This window comes from Panthera pardus, unplaced genomic scaffold (genome assembly GCF_024362965.1).
Source record: "Panthera pardus isolate Hobbes unplaced genomic scaffold, ASM2436296v1 HiC_scaffold_17, whole genome shotgun sequence".
NCBI lineage: Eukaryota > Metazoa > Chordata > Mammalia > Carnivora > Felidae > Panthera > Panthera pardus.
Window position 1 is genome coordinate 108,565,227 of NW_026526732.1, and position 21,795 is coordinate 108,587,021.

General features: G+C 40.9%; 1 protein-coding gene across 1 annotated transcript; it reads right to left on the reverse strand.

Annotated features, from left to right (window-relative positions):
• Window positions 1-6,848: 6,848 nt before the first annotated feature.
• On the reverse strand, window positions 6,849-7,787 carry LOC109261441 (putative olfactory receptor 2B8). Its single transcript, XM_019439995.2, has one exon. It carries the CDS (start codon window positions 7,785-7,787, stop codon window positions 6,849-6,851), a length of 939 nt encoding a protein of 312 aa, XP_019295540.2.
• Window positions 7,788-21,795: the final 14,008 nt, after the last annotated feature.

The window sequence follows — 21,795 nt, forward strand, 5'->3', positions numbered from 1 at the left end:
AACCAGATAGGGCAGCATATTCATGTCAAATATATCAGTGAATGTTATATATTTGAAGTGTATTAAATGGAGACATTATCCTGAGATATTTCCTTTAAGATGTGTTGTGTGCATAGACTAGTATCCAGTCTTGTGGACATATGTATTCTTCCACTAAAACTTAGAATTTTATGTCAGCATTGAGCTATTAGGGTAATGGAAATTCCTACTCTATCACCTTATGTGTGTTAGTACTAAGTATTTAACCTCTCACATTTGATTCAGTTCTCTTAATTATTGTTGGAACATTGCGTTCTTCTGACATGTCATTTAAATTATATACATTTTGATGTGAATTATTACATAGAAGGACAATGTCTTTGTTTTGTAGTTCTGTTTAATTTTATTTTCACTAATAACATTTCTTTCTCTTCATATATGATCTTTGCTTTTTCCAAGTATTTATCTCTCATATGCAAAGTCATAATATAGGTGTAATCTATCACTGGGCTTTCCTGTACCGTGTCATATCATGATAGTTGCTAGGGACCCATACTTTGCTCCTTTGCCCAGGAAGAACGTGTTCAACATTTCCAGCCAGTTTCAATTACGTAGTTTTCCAGATGAATCCATCCCTCTTACTGCAATCAGTCATTTGATGGTACCAATCATAGATGATGGTTCTTAGTCTAATTTCGCCAGTCTTTAAATATGGTGAGAAGGAAATGAAATGCAATTTTCCATTAACCTCAGTGGACACATGTCCCTTCTCTTGGAAGATTGCTCTGTGTGGTGCACAAGCTTTAAGAGGGGTGGATGTGGAGAAGGGGAGGAGGAAGGAACAGAGTGACCCAGATCAACAGAACATACTCCTGAGAATCAATGGGAGAAAGCACTTCCCAGCCTGATCTTTCCCATGTCTGGAGTTACTAAAGGATAATAATTTTCCTGAATTGTAATAAGAACAACAATAGCAGTAACATGGCAGACTATGATATGAGTGCTGTGGTTCCCTCCCCGCGTGCAATCCAGCACGACACTGGGAGCAATTGTACCACTCAGGGACGATGACATTCTTGTGTCTTCTTCAGTGAGCATCTCCTTTGTCTGATATTTTATTTCTCAACTGAAAATCATAATCATTTTTGTACCTGTCAGATAGATAACCATTATGTATTCTTTTACACACACACACACACACACACACACACACACGATCCTGGAAAGCAGCAAATCATATGTACAAGTTCATCTCACCAGGATTTTACCTTTTCTCAACTGTCTTCTTTGTCCTGATTGACATAATATTGTTAACATATACCATGATTTTATTCTAAAGGTGCAGTAGTATATCGGTGTTTTCTTGGGATGAGTTTACATTTTATTTTTGCCCTTCTTCACTTAGGTAGTGCTTCCTTTATCAGGCACATTAAAAGTTTCTGGGCAATCTATTTCAGGTAAATGTATCGATACGTGTGCGTGTGTGCATGAGACTCAAGCATGGTTTGGTTTCATTTGTTCTTCTGAGCTGGTGTGACTCAGAGGACACGTCCTGTTGTTGCACACTTAGCCTGTCGCAAATCACTTTATAATTGTTTCCATTAAGAAAACTTTTCTGCACAGGTTTTTTTGTGTGGAGACCACTGATCATATGTTTATACGAAATCAAAGGAGGTATAAAATAGTGTGAAATACCAACCCTCTCTTCAAATATTATGAATATTTTATGCCGTTTTGCACCTGTTTCTTTCACACACCAATGGGTCCTCCCCATTGAACCTGATTCAGATTTTAAAGTCTTAGAAGAATTAAAAATGCACGGTATGCCCAATCATTTGAATATGATACAACCGAAGGACTCATTTTCTGATGCCTCTTAGGTCAGAACTATTCATCTTCTTCAGTTACAGTAAGCATTGGATGAAAATGGTCAACACCCAGGCTCGTACCTAGGAATGTGTTTGGTCCAGTGTCACTAACTCTGCAAGGTAGTTCCCAGAAAGGTGATCATTGACGTAATGTGGACAGAAGTCTGAGATTTTGTATAATACCAAAATATTGGTTTTCTATATCTTTCCTTATACTACTATAAGTGTTGCATTGACAGGAAGCTTTGTCAATTTAAACTCATCAAATTTAGATAAACTCTAAACCCAGTTTTCTGCTGCCTGCTCAGATAAGTGGGCGTCGGCAGAGGCACTGATCCAGGCGGGAGCATCTGTCCGGCTGAGCCATGGCCTGGGCCCGGGAAGGGCGCCTCCCCGCAGCTGCAATCCAAAGGCCCAAAGATTCCCAGGATGCTAGGAGGTGGCAGCACGGTGAGGACTGAGATGTGAGGGTGTATGCACCTGTCCCTGGGGAGCCCAGCCTCCTGTAGGAAGACCGCTGGGCCCAGCCTGGCAGGACCCCGGGCAGAAGCCACGTGTTCCGTGTGCTAGACGAAAGGGGACACCAGCAGCCCACGTGTGCGCTCAGCCTGCATGGTGGCTGCAGCCGGCCATCCTGGTCTCACCTACAGGACACGTCCCGTCGCCCCTCTGCCGTCACCCGTGTCCCGGGTCAGCCGGGAAGGGTGACGGGACACTGCCCAGCTCCTTCCCATCCACCAGGAGCAAGGAGAAGGGGCGGGCAGAGCCCTTTGTGTGAGAAGCACAACCAGGTCCTGACCCTGCTCCATGAGGAGGACCCGCAGGTGACCTGCGTGTGTGCTGGCGAGGCCCGGGGGCAGACTGCCCCTCGCCGCAGGCCAAGGCTCTCAGGTCCCTGAAAAGCAGGTGGCTGATATGTCAGAGATTAATAAGCATTCAAAGCAAAACACCCTCAGAGCGGAGAAGGAAGGTGCAAAGGAACGCTGGAATTACCCTCTGAATTTGAGGGCCGGAAGCAACTTCTAGAACGTGGCCAAGAAACAGTTCTTCCGAGGTTAGCCCAGGAAGAGAAGGACATTCAGTGGAAACACGGTGCAAACCTACCAGCATTTTCAAAGGACACCTGCACGCACAAAAGTCCTCTGAGTAAAGTAGCAGAGGACAGTGTGCTGTCTGAACGGGACCGGCTGTCACCCATTCAACACTAATGACGTCTGTTTTGAATGAAGAGGAGGAGGCTGCAGGTTTCCTCCCCCGAATCCTGCTTGGCAGAAAAGTGTCTAAAAATTTCGAGTAGACACTCTCTGAACCCTGAGACAGCACACCCTCTGTTGATTGTCTCCGAGGACAAGAACCAGGTGAGATTTCTTTCAGAGACAAAACAAAATGTTCCTTTTCTTCCAAAAAGATTTTCAGCCAACACTCTTGTCCTGGGTTTCCCATCGTCCTGGGTTTCCCACGGTAGGGACCTTAGAGCTGAGAAAGCTGTAGAAAAAAAAAACCTGCTTTTTCTTTACTAACCCACTACCTCAGCCCACATTCCACTTCGCATTCCCTGCCAACTGCAGCTCCAAACCCCAGTTTTCTTTCTCCTGTCAATTCCACGCTCATCTGTTGTCTCTCTGTGTGTATATATATATATATATATATATATATATATATACACACACACACACACACACACACACACACACTTACATACAATGGAGTATTACTCGGCGATCAAAAGAAATGAAATATTGCCATTTGCAAGCATGTGGATGGAACTGGAAGGTATTATGCTAAGTGAAATTAGTCAAGAAAGACAAAAATCATATGACTTCACTCATATAAGGAGTTTAAGAGACAAAACAGATGAAAACTGGGTAAATACATTCTGAGAACTGAAACTGGAGGCTGATAGGACACCATTCACAAAAATGAGCTTGAAATGGATTAACATGTAAACTAAGACCTGAAAGTGTAAAGCTCCTAGAAGACAACATAGAGAAAACAATTCTTGGCATTGGAAACATTTACAGTTACTAAGTGAGGCTGTTCTAGCATTGTCCTATCTCTAATATAGCCGACTCTTTGTGATCCAAATATCAAAGCAAACACTGAAAGACTGTAACTTCTAAATTTTTTAACTTACTGTGTCTCTAGGCGTATAGTTTGTTCCATGGGGCTCTTGAGTGGTACCAGATTCTACCAATAGCCAATACCCCCACTACCCCCTGGAAAATGTTTTTTTTTTTTTTCCTTTCAATGTGACCTGCAGGGATAAACTGTTACCACATAGTCTAGGATGTGTTTGTATCTCAGAACATATTGGAAATACATCATGTATGAGTCTGGCACTTCTAAGTAGGATAAGCTCAAGGAAACATATTTTCTGGTAGTAATCATCTTCACAAAAGGGTTCAGAGATTGGCCTACAGGTGATTGGATATGGAGCACATTTGGTGCATGAGCATGTCCATGGGTGTATGTGTTTAATAATATATTAATATATATTGCTTCTACCTAAATGAAAAACAAAATGTAACACGTTTTGGCAGACTATGAGGAGAATCATTCTGCGGGTATAGAGATGGTTTTTCTAAGAGGGAGGGTGAAACCTGGGAGAAGTTGATTTCATGCTAGAAAGAACACATTATTAGCCAACCTGCTTCCTTTAAATACATTAAAACCGAGTTCTCACTTGAGATAAGTTACTAAAGAAGCTCTCCAAAGAGAATCTTTCAAACTATTTCATGTTTCCAAGTGCTTGAAATGACGACTTACAAATGTGAGAAAGCATTATGTGTGCCCTGCTACCACAGATTCAGGGGGACAGGACCATGTCAAAGGCTTTGACCACTGATCAAGACAGGCCATTGATCATGGAAATCCCAAATAACCCAATCAGTAGAAACGTCCACGATGCTTCCCTGAGACTCAACACACAAGTACAACAACTGAACACCCTCATCCTGAAAAGGGGTTGAAACCATTCTCAAATGGTTCAGGAAACAGAAGAACTTACACTTCCTAGAGTTCTTGTAGATTTCATTCCCTCCAGTGGTTAAAATAAATCCACCCAACAATGTAAATCAATAGAATTAAATTTTTTAAACGGAGCAAGTGTGGGAACCCAGGGAGGACCCCCAATGTGGACCTCAACAGCATATTGATCACTTTGAATGGAAGCTACTAGGGAAAGAGCAGGTGTGAGGACATCACACCCTCCTCTGTCCCCCAGGAAGCAGGAAATATCTCCCGAATGAAAGTCCCCTCCCAGGTCTAAGAAGGAAAAACGACCACCTATCACCACACGTAGGCACCTTAGAGCTGAGAAGGCTGTAGAAATAAACCTGCTACTTTTTACTAACCCACCACCTCAGCCCACATTCCACTTCGCATTCCCTGCCAACTGCAGCTCCAAACCCCAGTTTTCTTTCTCCTGTCAATTCCACGCTCATCTATTGTCTCTCTATAAAAGGGGTAAAAACCACCTGGTTGTTCATTTCTTTGGGTCTTAATGTCCAGATTGGGCCTCCGTGTGGTGGTAACAAAACTTTGGGTGTTTTCTCCATTTACTCTATCTCATGTCAACTCAATTCCAAAACAGCAGGAAGAGCCATGGGGAAAAAAGGAAATGTCTCCTCCCAGAAGACACTGTCCTCTGTCTAAGGCCACCTAGGGGAGCCCTTCCCCTGACCCCACTGATCTCCAGTCATCCATCCTCTCCTTTCCGCATCTACACGCAGCCCCCCTTTGCCCTGCAAACCACGAGTCCACACACGGTGGTTCCCACTCTGCACCATCGGGGCTCAAACATGCCACAAGACCACTGCGGTGAAAGAAGGCTCTCACCCGTATCACAAAACAAGCATCCAAAAAGCAGTCACCTGTGAAGGGTGGAGTTGGTGGGGGTCTGCGACCTGTTCCTGCCTCCTCCGTGAGCCCGGTCAGAGCGGGACTCTGGCAAACAGTAGCTGCGAAAGGTGCAGACTAGGAGGTACAGGAGGGTCTCACGGGGGTGACTGCGCTCTGATGACTGACCCAGGAGTGAGTTTAGCAGGATGCAGAGGGCGTGTTCAGAGTGCTGTCACTCTACACTGCACACCCTGCCGTTATGCTAACATGTGACAATTCTAAGGCCAGGACAGGGCTACGAAGGTAGGGACGAATGAAACTGAGAATGTCCCTTCCCTTCTCTGGGCTCACTGGTGCCACAGGGGAGGGCCTGCGGGATGGGTGAAATAGGTGATGGAGATTAAAGAGAGTACATGTGATGATGGAAATGTGGAATCACTATATCGTACACCGGAAAGGAATATAACACTGTAGGTTAACTCTCATGGAATGACAATAAAAAATTAATTAAAAATAAAATAATAAAAAGCAATTCTATAGACAATTTTTTTGAAAAACAAAGAATTGTGTTTCAAAGGGAAAACATTATCACAATGGCGAAATTACACCACAGACTGAGATCTGAATAAATTTATCAGGATGGATGTTAGCAAGATTTCTATCAGCTAAATTTTTTTTCCTACAGTTGCCCTCCTACTTCTGGGGAAAAGCTGTGATCCAGTCAGGCTACGAATGTTGTAATAGAGCCATGATCAAACTGCAAGAATAAGCAATAAGCTCCGGCATTTGCTAGAAAATGCTAAAATATTAATATTTATTACAGTGTTCTGGTCGGTTTTTATTCTTCTTTTGCTATGTATTATGGTGGGTGTAACTGTCATTTGCAACTAGCCATGGAAAAGTGTTCCCAAAGGTGGTGAAACAAGAAAATCCTGAGAAACATTTTGAATATTAATAGGATGCAGATGGTCTAGGAACACTAACTCAGCATCTCTGGAGGCTGCAATGCGTCCATGAACTTAGAGTTTGAACACTCACTTGCATAAAAGAGTGAATTAAGGAAGTCCCCATGAGAGTTGTCAGGGGAAATGGTGAGGACACAGAAATCTGAAAGACCGTGGCATTCAAAGTCTTTCATGACAGGGTCTTCCTCCCCCCCAGTCATCTAGAGTCATAGTCCTGACAGAACACCTTCCTCATTGCTCCTGTCACATCCTTGTTCCGCAGGGTATACACGAAGGGGTTGGCCATGGGGGTGACAATGGTGTAGAAGAGAGAAATGAACTTGCCCTGATCCTGGGAGTAGTTGTTGCTGGGCTGGACGTAAATGTAGATGGCTGTGCCATAGAACAGGGAAACCACTGTGAGGTGGGACCCACATGTCCCAAATGCTTTCCTCTGCCCTGAAGCTGACTTTATTCTTAACACTGCCCTGACTATCTGACCATAGGAGAACGTGATTAATGCCACAGGTATGAGGAGAATGATCACACTGACAAAGAAGATCTCATTCTCATTCTCAGTGGTGTCAACACAGGCAAGCTTGAGCAGCGGGGTGACCTCACAAAAGAAGTGATCTATTTTATTTCTTCCACAAAGTGGTACAAGGAAGATGAGTCCCGACTGCAACGAGGAGTTGGCAAAACCAATGAACCACGACACAGAAGCCATGAGGGCACAGAGACGGGGGTGCATGATCACTGTGTAGTGCAGGGGCCTGCAGACGGCTGCGTAGCGGTCAAATGCCATCACCCCTAACAGAATGCATTCTGTGCATCCCAAACCTAGAGAGACGAACAGCTGAGCTACACAGCCAGCAAAGGAGATAGACTTGTCTGCTCCCCTGAGATGAACCAGCAGCTGAGGAACAGTGCTGGTCGTGTAACACAGGTCCAGAAAGCTTAGGTGGGAGAGGAAAAAGTACATGGGAGTCTGCAGGTGTGGGTCCAGGCGGGACAATGCAATGATGGTTGTGTTTCCCAGCAGGGTGAGCAGATAGAAGATCAGAAGAACCACAAAGAGGACTCGCTCCAGCTGAGGCCGGTCAGAGAAACCCAGCAGGATAAAGCCAGTGAAAGAACTTCCATTTTTCTGGTCCATCCTTTCTTACCACGTGTTTCCTGTCAAGACCAAGTATTTAGCAAATTTTAAGAGAAATCTTCAAAAAAAATCAAAAGTTGGCAGGGGGTGTGTTTATCATGTTTAAGACCAGTCATGAGATTTTATAAGTAACTATTTGAATAAATGGTGTACTCATTACATTGATCAATTAGTTCCACTTTCGTTCCACATTACCATAAAAAGTAAATTGTTAATCAGGAAAGGAGCCAAGATGGCGGAACAGCATGGAAGTTTTTGTGTGTCTTGCATCCATGAAATACAGCCAGACCAACACTAAACCATCCTACACTCCTAGAAAACTGACTGGAGGATTAACACAACACTCTGCACAACCTGAACCACAGAATTCAGCAGGTACGTGGCACGGAGAAGTGAACTTGGGGAACGAGAAGGTGCAGGAAGGGAGGTGCTTTTGCGAGCAGAGAGAGGATGGAGACTGCGGGGGGTGGGGGCAGAGAATACGGGAAAAGCACCCCTCCCCAAAAGCAACTGGAGGAAAGTGGAAAATTGAATAGGCTGCAGGGACTAAACTAAAAAGGGAGAAAAGAGAAAGGAGAGGGTTTAATTTGAATTAAGACTGTAAACAAGGGGAGCACAAAGGCTGCAACTCCGCAGCTCGATACCTGGCAGTGCTCTGGTGGGAAAGGTGAATCCCCAGGAACAGAGTGGGGTCTGGGAGTTTCTCAGGCCACATGGGGAAAAGTGGTTCCACTGCTGAAAGGACATTTGGTAGCAACTGTTGAAGCCACCTGGTCCCAGCAGACCCCGGAAGGCAGCCAACTTCACTGGTTCTGGGGCAAGGTTGTTGACGGTAAAGCCTGGTGCCAGATGTGTGTTGCGATTTTCCATGGTCCCTGAAACACTGAGGCTACACTGTCTCGTGATCTTTCTTTGGGGCGGGCTGGCACCTGGCCAAAGTCTCGGGGCACCAGCAACAGCAGAGTCCAGTGGGCGTTCCTGGGTGCATCTGACATTCGGCCATTGCTCATTTGGCCATTGCTCAGTCAGACCCTCCCACAGAGGGGCGGAATGGGTCAAGGCCGCAGTCCTTCAGAAGTAAGGGGCCGGGGAAAACAGCCGCATCTGAGACAAAACTCGGGAGAGAGGTGCTGCCTGGGGCCTGGTCACAGAGAGTAAAAAAGGGGGGAGTGGAGGAGACCTGAAGACAGAGGACTGGTGCGTGATTGCTACTCTGGGAGAAGAGACGGGGTAGCTGGATGGCGCCATTTTCACCATTCCTGCGCATGCGCATATGCACCTACGAGCACCACAACAATCCACCCCAGTAGGCTAGCAGCGCCATCTAGTGGAGAGCGGAGCTGTTACACCAAGCCCTGCCCAACTGGGCGAACTTTGCTCTTCAAGAACAAAACCTCACCACCAGCTTAATTTAAGCACTATAAAGAGCTACAGGGACTGACCTGTAGGGGAAAACGAAGTAGTTTCAGTCCTACTTCAATCTCTTAGCAGGTCCATCTATTCAATTTTCTTTCTTTCTTTTTTATCCTCTTTTACACTTCTTTTTCTAGAATATAGAAAGAGAAAACATTCATTTTTATTTTCAATTTTTATTAAAAATATTTTTCTTTAATTGTCATTACTATATTTTTTACTTTTGTCTAAGTTTTTTCAAATTTTACCTTACTTCCATCATTTTATTTTAGACTACTTCAGTGTATTCACCTTTTCAAATTTTCAAATGATCTCCTTTTTTTCTTTTTCCTTTTTTCCCTTTTTCGTTTCTTTTTCTTGAATGCAGAAAGAGAAAAACTTCATTTTTACTTTCAATTTCTATTAAAATGTTTTTCTTTAATTGTTTTGCCATATGTTTGCTTTTATGTAAATTTTTCAAATTCTATTTTACTTCCATCATTTTATTTAGTCTAATACAGTGTATTCACTTTTTCAAATTTTCAAATAATTTCTTTTTTTTCCTTTTTCTTTTTTCACTTTTTCATTTCGTTTCTTTTTCTTGAATATAGAAACAGAAAAATTCATTTTTATTTTTAATTTTTATTAAAAATATTTTTCTTTATGTTTTCCTACTATACTATTTACTTTTGTGTATATTTTTCCAAATTCTATTTACCCCCATCATCTCATTTTAGTCTACTTCAGTGTATTCCTTTTTTCAAATTCTCAAATGATTTCCTTTCCCCCTCTTTTTTCTCTCTAATCTGTCAAACCACTTTCAACACCCAGATCAAAACACACCTAGGATCTAGCATCATTTATTCAATTTGTGTGTGTTTTTAATTTTTTAACTTTAATACTTTTAATTTTAATTTTTTTTAATTTTAATTTTTCTACCTCATTAATTCCTATTCTCCCTTCAAAATGACAAAAATGAAGGTATACACCCCAAAAGAAACAGCACGAAGAAATGACAGGCAGGGATTTAACCAACACAGATACAAGCAAGATGTCTGAACCACAATTTAGAATCATGATAACAAGAACTCTGGCTGGAGTCAAAAATAGATTAGAATCCCTTTCTACAGAGATAAAAAGGAGTAAACTATAGCCAGAATGAAATTAAAAATGCTATAACTGAGCTGCAATTAGAGATGGATGCAGCGGCAGCAAGGATGGATGAGGCAGAACAGAGAGTCAGCGATATAGAGGACAAACTATAGAGAATAATGAAGCAGAAAAAAAGAGGGAGATTAAGGCCAAAGAGCATGATTTAAGAATTAGACAAATCAGTGACCATTCAAAGGAACATCAGAATGATAGCGGTCCCTGAAGAGGACGAGAGAAACAGGGGTCGAAAGATGATGTGAGCAAATAAAGTGAAAAACTTTCCTAACCTGGGGAAAGACACAGATATCAAAATCCAGGAAGCATAGAGGACCCTCATTAGATTCAACCGAAACCAACCATCACCAAGGCATATCATAGTCAAATTCACAAATAACTCAGGCAAGGAGAGAATCATGAAAGCAGCAAGGGGAAAAAGTCCCTAACATACAAGGGAAGACAGATCAGGTTTGCAGCAGACCTATCTACAGAAACTCGGCAGACCGGAAAGGAGTGGCAGGATATATTCAGTGTGCAGAGTCAGAAAACTATGCAGCCAAGAATTATTTATCCAGCAAGGCTGTCATTCAAAATAGAAGGAGAGATTAAAAGTTTCCCAGACAAACAAAAATTAAAGGAGTTTGTGACCACTAAACCAGCCCTGCAAGAAATTTTAAGGGGGACTCTCTGAGGCAAGAAACAATGAAAAATATAAATAAATAAATAAATAAATACCCAAAGCAACAAAGATTAGAAAGGATCACAGAACACCACCAGAAACTCCAACTCTACAAGCATCATAATGGCAATAAATTCATATCTTTCAGTACTCACTCTAAATGTCAATGGACTCAATGCTCCAATCAAAACACATAGGGCAACAGAATGGATAAGAAAACAAGACCCAGCTATATCCTGTTTACAAGAGACACACTTTAGACCTAAAGACACCTTCAGATTGAAAATAAGGGGATGGAGAACCATCTATCATGCTAATGGTCAACAAAAGAAAGCCGGAGTAGCCATACTTATATCAGACAATCTAGACTTTAAAATAGACTCTATCAAGAGATGCAGAAGGGCATTATATTGTAATCATGGGGTCTATCCACCAAGAAGAACTAACAATTGTAAATATTTATGTGCCAAATGTGGAGGCACCCAAATATATAAAGCAATTAATCACAAACATAAACAAACTCACTGATAGTAATACCATAATAGGAGGAGACTTCAATACCCCACTCACAACAATGGGCAGATCATCTAAACAAAATACCAACAAGAAAACAATGGCTTTGAATGACACACTGGACCAGATGGACTTAACAGATATATTCAGAACATTTCATCCTAAAGCAGCAGAATATACATTCTTCTTCAGTTCACATGGAACATTCTCCAGAATAGACCATATGCTGTGACACAAATCAGCCCTAAGTAAGTACAAAAAGATAGAGGTCATACTGTGCATATTTTCAGATGACAATGCTATGAAACTTGAAATCAACCACAAGAAAAAAATTGGAAAGGTAACAAATACTTGGAGACTGAAGAACATCCTACTAAAGAATGAATGAGCTAACCAAGAAGTGAAAGAGGAAATTAAAAAGTATAGGGAAGGCAATGCAAATGATAACAGCACAACCCAAAAACTCTGGGATGCAGCAAAGGCAGTCATAAGAGGAAAGTATACAGCAATCCAGACCTTCCTAAAGAAGGAAGAAAGATCTCAGATACACAACCTAACATTACGCCTTAAGGAGCTGGAAAAAGAACAGCAATGAAACCCAAAACCAGCAGAAGACAGGAAATAACAAAGATTAGAGCAGAAATTAATGCAATTGAAACCAAAAAAACCCACAGTAGAACAGACCAATGAAACCAGAAGCCAGTTCTTTGAAAGAATTTTAAAAAATGATAAACCACTAGGAAGTTTGATCAAAAAGAAAAAGGAAAGGGCCCAGATAAATACAATCAAGAATGAAAGAGGAGAGATCAAAACAAACACAGCAAAAATAAAAACAACAATAAGAGAATATTATGAGCAATTATACGCCAATAAAATGGGCAATCTGGAAGAAATAGACAAGTTCCTAGAAACATATACACTACCAAAATTGAAACAGGAAGAAATAGAAAATTTGAACAGACCCATAACCTGTAAGGAAATCGAATTAGTAATCAAAAATCTGCCAAAAAACAAGAGTCCAGGGCCAGATGGCTTTCCAGGGGAATTCCCAAATATTTAAGGAAGAGTGAACACGTATTCTCTTGAAACTGTCCCAAAAAATAGAAATGTAAAGAAAACTTCCAAACTCTTGCTATGAAGCCAGCATTACCCTGATTCCAAAACCAGACAGAGACCCCACTAAAAAGGAAAACTATAGACCAATATCCCTGATGAACTTGGATGCAAAGATCTTCAACAAGATATTAGCCAACCGGCTCCAACAGTACATTAAAAAAATGATTCACCATGACCAAGTGGGATTTATACTTGTGATGCAGGGCTGGTTCAATATCCACAGAACAATGAACGTGAGTCATCACATCAATAAAAGAAAGGACAAGAACCATATGATCCTCTCAATACATGCAGAGAAAGCATTTGACAAACTACAGCAAACTTTCTTAATAACAACCCGCAAGAAAGTAAGGATAGAAGGAGCATACTTCGAGATCATAAAAGCCATATATGAATGACCCAGCGCTAATATTGTCCTCAATGAGGAAATACTGAGAGCTTTCCCCCTAAGGTCAGGAACAAGACAGGGATGTCCACTCTCACCACTGTTATTCAACATGGTATTGGAAGTCTTAGCCTCTGCAATCAGACAACACAAAGAAATAAAAGGCATCCCAATCAACCAGGAGGAGGTCAAACTTCACTCTTTGCAGATGACATGACACTCTATATGGAAAACCCAAAAGATGCCACCAAAAAGCTGCTAGAATTGATTCATGAATTCAGCAAAGTTGCAGGATATAAAATCAACACACAGAAATCGGTTGCATTCCGAAACACCAACAATGAGGCAACACAAAGAGAAATCAAGGAATCTATCCCATTTACAGTTTCACAAAAAAACCATAATATATCTACGAATAAATCTACCAAAGAGGTGAAAAATCTATACACTGAAAACTATAGAAAGCTTATGAAAGAAATTGAAAAGGACACACGAAAAAATGGAAAAAGATTCCATGCTCCTGGATAGGAAGAACAAATATTGTTAAAACGTTGATACTACCCAAAGCAATCTACATATTCAATGCAATCCCTATCAAAATAGCACCAGTGTTCTTCACAGAGCTGGAACAAATAATCCTAAAATTTGTATGGAACCAGAAAAGACCCCGAATAGCCAAAACGATCTTGAAAAACAAGATCACAATCCCAGACTTCAAGCTCTACTAAAAAGTTGTAATCATCAAGACAGTCTGGTACTGGCACAAGAACAGACACTCAGATCAGTGGAACAGAATAGAGAACTCAGAAATGGATCCACTAACGTATGGCCAACTAATCTTTGACAAAGCAGGAAAGACTATCCAATGGAATAAAGACAGTCTCTTCAGCAAGTGGTGCTGGGAAAACTGGACGGTGACATGCAGAAGAAGGAACCTGGACCACTTTCTTACCCCAGACACAAAAATAAACTCAAAATGGATGAAAGACCTCAATGTAAGACAGGAAGCCATCAAAATCCTCGAGAAGAAAGTAGACAAAAACCTCTTTCATCTTGGCCACAGCAAGTTCTCACTCAACACATCTCTGGAGGCAATGGAAACAAAAGCAAAAATGAACTACTGGGACCTCATCAAAATAAAATCTTCTGTACAGCGAAGAAAACAAACAGCAAAACTAAAAGGCCACAGGCTGAATGGGAGAAGATATTTGCAAATGACATATCAGATAAAGGGTTAGTACCCAAATTTTCAAAGAATTTATCAAACTCAGCACCCAAAAAACAAATAATCCAGTGAAGAAATGGGCAAAAGACATGAATAGACACTTCTCCAAAGAAGACAACCAGATGGCCAACCGACACATGAAAAAAATGCTCAACATCACTCATCATCAAGGAAATACAAATCAAAACCACAATGAAATACCACCTGACACCTGTCAGAAAGGCTAACATTAACAATTCAGGCAACAACAGATGTTGGCCAGCATGCGGAGAAAGAGGATCTCTTTTGCTTTGTTGATGGAAATGCAAGCTGGTGCAGCCACTCTAGAAAACAGTATGAAGGTTCCTCAAAAAACTAAAAATAGAACTAGCCTACAACACAGCAATTGCGCTACTAGGCATTTATCCACGGGATACAGGTGTGCTGTTTCAAAGGGACATATGCACCCCCAGGTTTATAGCAGCACTCTCAACAATAGCCAAAGTATGGAAAGAGCCCTAATGTCCATCGATGGATTAATGGATAGAGAAGATGTGGTATATATATACAATGGCGTATTATTTGGCAATCAAAAACAATGAAATCTTGCCATTTGCAACTATGTGGATGGAACTAGATGGTATTATGCTAAGTAAACTTAGTAAGAGAAAGACAAAAATCATAAGACTTCACTCATATGAGGACTTCAAGAGACAAAACAGATGAACATAAGGGAAAGGAAACAAAAATAATATAAAAACAGGGAGGCGGACAAAACAGAAGAGATTCGTAAATATGGAGAACAAACTGAGGGTTACTGGAGGGGTTGTGGGAAGGGGGATGAGCTAAATGGGTAAGGGACACTAAGAAATCTACCCATGAAATCACTGTTGCACTATATGCTAACTAATTTGGATGTAAATTTAAAAATATAAAAAATAAAATTAAAAAAAAAGAAAGCCTCAAAAAAAGTAAATCATTTATATTTAATGTAAGAAAAATCAAATGATGGGCCTTGTGTTCCCATCAGTGATAGGAATATAAGTTCTTTCAGTCTGTGCTTACTAGGACTTAAAGTACTATAAAATGTACGTACATTCCAGACTTAAGTTATGTAAAAATGTATAAGGGAAGAGAGGAAGAGCTATCAGAAAGAATCAGAAAGAAATGCAGAGATGAGAGATGTTATTATAAATATGTGTCTCATGATTCTACACAACTGGATTTGCACACACCACGTGTGCCTAAAACAGAATATGATGACACCTGGGTGGCTCAGTGGGTTAAGCATCTGACTCTTGATTTCAGCGGGGACCATGATCTCATGTTTTGAGGGTTCAAGCCCTGTGTTGGACTCTTCACTGACAGCCCTGACCCTGCTGGGGATTCTGTCTCTCTCCCTCTCTGTCTGCATCTCCCTGCTCCCTCACTCTTCTCTTTCTTAAAATAAACAAACATTAAAAAATACATAGGTATGTCTCTCTCTCTCTCTCTCTCTCTCTCTCTCTATATATATATATATATATATATGTATATATATGTGTGTATATATATATATATATGTATATATACACATATATATATAAAGACCACATACTGTGGAAAAAGCATATATACACACATATATATACATATATATATATATATATATATATATATATATATATATATACACATATATATAAAGACCACACACTGTGGAAAAAGCATTCTGATATAGGAACTTATGAACAAGACAGTACTTACACGAAGAATTCAATTACATTCAAAATCTCACCACTATTTCTGCATAAACATTTTGGCAGTATTACCTCTCTAACTAATGTATTATATTTGGGAAAGACACAGTTTCTTTTCTTTTTTTTTTCTTTTTTTTTTTTGCTATGGTAGTAAAACAATTAAAAATATCAGACAGAACCCGAAAAACCACCATTCAATTACAGTGCTCAACTTTTCCCTGAAAAATGTCTCTAATTACCATACCAATTTAACAGGAACTCGGAAAATTCATTGGCCATGCAGAGCCAGCTGGAATCAGAACTCTAAAATCCATTGACCAACACTTTCCTCTTCCTTCTACAGATTTCCATTGCACATATTACCAATTAGAGTTGGTAAAATTCCTCAAAGAGGTAGGATTATTCCTTATTGACATCCTAATCAGAATAAAATTTTAGAAAGTTATCCAACCATGTAATTATGTACAACCTGACATGTTTTTCATCACTCCCTAGGATAAAATAAAGAGATAAAGACACAGAGATAAAGACAGATACATTCTAAATCAATGACGGGTCAAAGAGCTATAATGCAAAAGTTAAAGTAGTATAAGGAAAGGCATAAAGAAACCAATATTTTGGTATTATACAAAATCAGACATCTGTCCACAATACGTCAATGATCACCTTTCTGGGAACTACCTGGCAGAGTTAGTGACACTGGACCAAACACATTGCCAGGTTCGAGGCAGGGTGATGACCATTTTCATCCAATGCTTACTGTAACTGAAGAAAATGAATAGTTATAGACTGACCTGAGAGGCATCAGAAAATGAGTCCTTCAGTTGCATCATACTCAAATGGTTGGGCATATTGTGAATTTTTATCTTCTAAGACTTTAAAATCAGGTTTGGGGGAGGACCCATTGATGTGTGAAAGAAACAAGTTCAAAACGGGCATAAAATATTCACAATATTTGGAGGGAGGATTTGGTATTTGACACTATATTATACCTCCTTTAATTTCATATAAACTTATGATCAGTGGTCTCCACACAAAAAACCTATGCAGAAAAATTTTCTGAATGGAAACAGTTATAAAGTGATTTGCGACAGGCTAAGTGTGCAACAACAGGACGTGTCCTCTGAGTCACACCAGCTCAGAAGATCAAATGAAACCAAACCATGCTTGAGTCTCACGCACACACGCACACATATCGATACATTTACCTGAAATAAATTGCCCAGAAACTTTTTAATGTGCCTGATAAAGGAAGCACTACCTAAGTGAAGAAGGGCAAAAATAAAATGTAAACTCATCCCAAGAAAACACCGATATACTACTGCAACTTTAGAATAAAATCATGGTATATGTTAACAATATTATGTCAATCAGGACAAAGAAGAGAGTTGAGAAAAGGTAAAATCCTGGTGAGATGAACTTGTACATATGATTTGCTGCTTTCCAGGATCGTGTGTGTGTGTGTGTGTGTGTGTGTGTGTGTGTGTGTGTGTGTAAAAGAATACATAATGGTTATCTATCTGACAGGTACAAAAATGATTATGATTTTCAGTTGAAAAATAAAATATCAGACAAAGGAGATGCTCACTGAAGAAGACATAAGAATGTCATCGTCCCTGAGTGGTACAATTGCTCCCAGTGTCGTGCTGGATTGCACGCGGGGAGGGAACCACAGCACTCATATCATAGTCTGCCATGTTACTGCTATTGTTGTTCTCATTACAATTCAGGAAAATTATTATCCTTTAGGAACTCCAGACATGGGAAAGATCAGGCTGGGAAGCGCTTTCTCCCATTGATTCTCAGGAGTATGTTCTATTGATCTGGGTCACTCTGTTCCTTCCTCCTCCCCTTCTCCACATCCACCCCTCTTAAAGCTTGTGCACCACACACAGCAATCTTCCAAGAGAAGGGACATGTGTCCACTGAGGTTAATGGAAAATTGCATTTCATTTCCTTCTCACCATATTTAAAGACTGGCGAAATTAGACTTAGAACCATCATCTATGTTTGGTACCATCAAATGACTGATTGCAGTAAGAGGGATGGATTCATCTGGAAAACTACGTAATTGAAACTGGCTGGAAATGTTGAACACGTTCTTCCTGGGCAAAGGAGCAAAGTATGGGTCCCTAGCAACTATCATGATATGACAGGATACAGGAAAGTCCAGTGATAAACTACACCTATATTATGACTTTGCATATGAGAGATAAATACTTGGAAAAAGCAAAGATCATATATGAAGAGAAAGAAATGTTATTATTGAAAATAAAATTAAACGGAACTACAAAACAAAGACATTGTCATTCTATGTAATAATTCACATCAAAAAATTATATAATTCAATGACATGTCAGAAGAACGCAATGTTCCAATAATAATTAAGAGAACTGAATCAAATGTGAGAGGTTAAATACTTAGTACTGACACACATAAGGTGATAGAGTAGGAATTTCCAATTACCATAATAGCTCAATGTTGACATACAATTCTAAGTTTTAGTGGAAAAAATACATAGTTTCACAAAACTGGATACTAGTCTATGCACACTACACATCTTAAAGGAAAAGATCTCAAGCTAATGTCTCTAAGACATTTCAAATATATAACATTCACTGATATATTTGGCATACACACGCTGCCCTATCCGGTTCCTGAATGAATCCTGAAAAAGTGGGGGCAAGATTTCCACAGCCTCAGGGCTATGACTGAATCGCTGTTGTTTTCTTGATGCTTCTGTCTCATGGGTCTGAGCTGACCTCAGACATATGAGAAGAGCCCTTGGATGATGATGGGGGACGAGCAAATGAGGGGAATGCAGCCATCACTACATAGGAAATGACACATGTGATGAACATTGACTGGGCTGTAGGGCAGATTCTATGGAAGACGATGAACTAGGATTTCCACTGCATGTTGTTTATTCAGGGAATGCTCTCGGGAAAATGGGGTGAGGGAAGAAAAACAGCAGAGAATGTTGCTAAGCAAGGATGTGGTCTCCAGTGGAACAGAGCAGGAGACTGATCCCATGAGAAGCTGGCCAGAACTCTCCAGCAGAACCATCCATCTGTGATGGTAGAAACTCTCTGTCCTCACTTTCCAATACTATGCCCACTCTCTACCTGTCATACCTGAGGATTTTAAATGTCCTAGCTAAGAAACTCAATTTTACATTTTATTTAATTCTAATGAATTTGAATTTAAAAAACTTATGTGTCTACTTACTAAACTATTGGGCAGCACAGCTCTGGAGCATGGATTGCATCAGACTCAGGCCTGCCTTGGCATTGGCACCTTTTCTACATCCCATAACTCTGTCACTGGCTATAAGCTGCCCCCACCATGTCCCCAAGAACCCTTGGCAATGTGGCTCCCTCTCAGCTGAGGGAAATTCTCTTAAGAAGACAATGGCTCTGAACTTTGGAGCCCACACTCACACCAACTAGGGTTTGGATAGGAGCCCCAGCAGGTAAAGAGCATCTGGGCAGGTCACCAACAGCGTTCATACAAGAGTCCATTCATGATCGTGTGCAAGGACAGAAAGACGGGACCTAGAGTACTTTACACATCACCTCAGTGCAATCACACACGCACACACATACACACCACGACACTTCTCTAATTCATCTACATGTAAACATTTAGGTTTGTTATTACTTTTTTCTTCTCAAAATGGTGTTTTTAAAATTTATTTTCAGAGAGGGAGAGAGAGAGAGGGGGTGCAAGCAGGGGAGGGGCAGAGAGAGGAAGAGAGAGAATCTCAAGCACGCTCTGCACTGTCAGCACAGAGACAGATGTGGGTCTCGAACCCACAAGCCATGAGATCATGGCCTGGCTGAAATCAAGAGTCAGACGCTTAACTGATTGAGCCACCAGGCTGCCCGTTCAAATCAGTATTAGAACTCATTTGAAGGATCACCACTTCTTGTGAAAATAAAGTCAAAATAATTTTCCTTGACAAAATATACATAAAATGGAACTTCCCTGTTGTAATTTTCAACATCAATTTTTAAAATTCCATGAACACTTTAGATATTTGGGGAGAAAATACATATTTAATGATAGCCACTGACAATAAGTTTTAAGCATAGAGAAGAAATATTATCTAAATTCACACACCATAAGGAACCAAAGGGAAAGTATGAAAGCATATAGTGTCATACTCTAGTATTCTAATACTGAAGGCTATATATTATTCCAGAAACAAGGCATATTTAATTATTTTCCACATGTACACAGAGAGTTGCATTGCATGTACTATATTAATCAAAAGTCTAGGAATTACCTGGTGGCATCAGTAAAGAACAATTACACTCAGTTCTTATATTTCATGAACTTTCAGGGTCTGATACTTTACAAAATTCGCCAAGTAAGCATACAGATAAACCACTTTGTGTTTGAACAATTGCAACTGAAAATAATCTATTCCTAGAGCAACACAGAGACTTAGTGCCATTTTACTCACCTTTACTCACCTTCTCAGTGGGATCTAAGCCACTTTCCTACCTCATTCCAAGTTACTGCCTAATTACAGCTCTGGGGATAGGAGCAGGGACATGTAGGATCAGTGTCTCCAGGAAATACAAAGGCTGACTATACCAGCACTGGGTCATCCATACGTTTTTCTTAAGCAAAAGGACACTTTCTCAGGATGACTTCACAGATCCTCATGTGGTACCAGAGATCTGCCCTTTGCCTCTTGGAAGTAGAAGATGAAGGCAGTCACAAACTCTCAGTATTGTTTCCTGAGTACGGTGACCTGCCGGTGTGACAGTGAGACCCTTATGAGCAGGTGAGAGTGTTCTCTGACTCTGAGCTGTGGCTGGGCTGGCACACAGAACCAAGTCCCTTCCCCTGCTGACGTCTCTGGGGAATGGATGCCCCACACTCTTAATGAGCCCTTGTCACTAAGCTTCCCAGACATGGCAATCCTCAGGGACAATGACTGTGGAGGACAATGACAGAGGAGATGTAATCTGTCTCTTCTATTGGCTCACAGATCTGACAGAGGACAAGTAACTCCCTAAACCACCCCAGTTACACTAGCTTTCATCTGTGCTTACCTAGATGTTTTACAAAGCAGTTAAGATTTTCTTCACATTGGCCCAAATATTTACATATACATCTATAAGGAGGAACCATTCAGTTATTAATTTTAAATGTGAATGAATTCTGGCTGGGGGATGTGGCACTGACACGGACTGGGCTGTTGAGCAGGATTCTTCCAGACATCAGGGTGGAGCACCTGGGAGTAGAGCACCTGGGAGGCACCTATTGAGCAGAGTGGGACACCCTGGGGCACGCGCACCCCTGTGACACTGCGAGGATGGCCTGAACAGAGTGGCTTGTGACACCCGGTCTGGAGAGCAGAGACTGGGGTGGCACCATTGTTCTCCCCATCACCATACGCCCGGGCTTCAGGGATGGGACAGCAGGGCCACAGAGGAGGTGTGTCCCGTACACCAAACCCTGACCGCACCCCACTTGCTAACTGCAGATCCACAGGAGCAGCATTGACACTGAGCGAACCAGATGGCCCCTCCCCCAGGTCAGCGCTGTCACCGGCTCCAAGGCGCCATCAGATATCGGTCCAGCACTTTTACATTTTCTAATTTGATTGTTGGAAAATTCTTATTATACATATATTATTTTTTTTCCTTTTCTTCCTCTTATTTCTTCCCTTCTTGATCCTAGTTGTTAGTTACTTTAAGAAGACATTTTTAATCTATTCTGTCTATACCCCTTGTGTATCGCCTTTTTATTTTCCTCTCTCTCTGTATTAAGATATATAGTTTCTCTGATTCTCTCCTGGGTCATTTTTTTTCCCG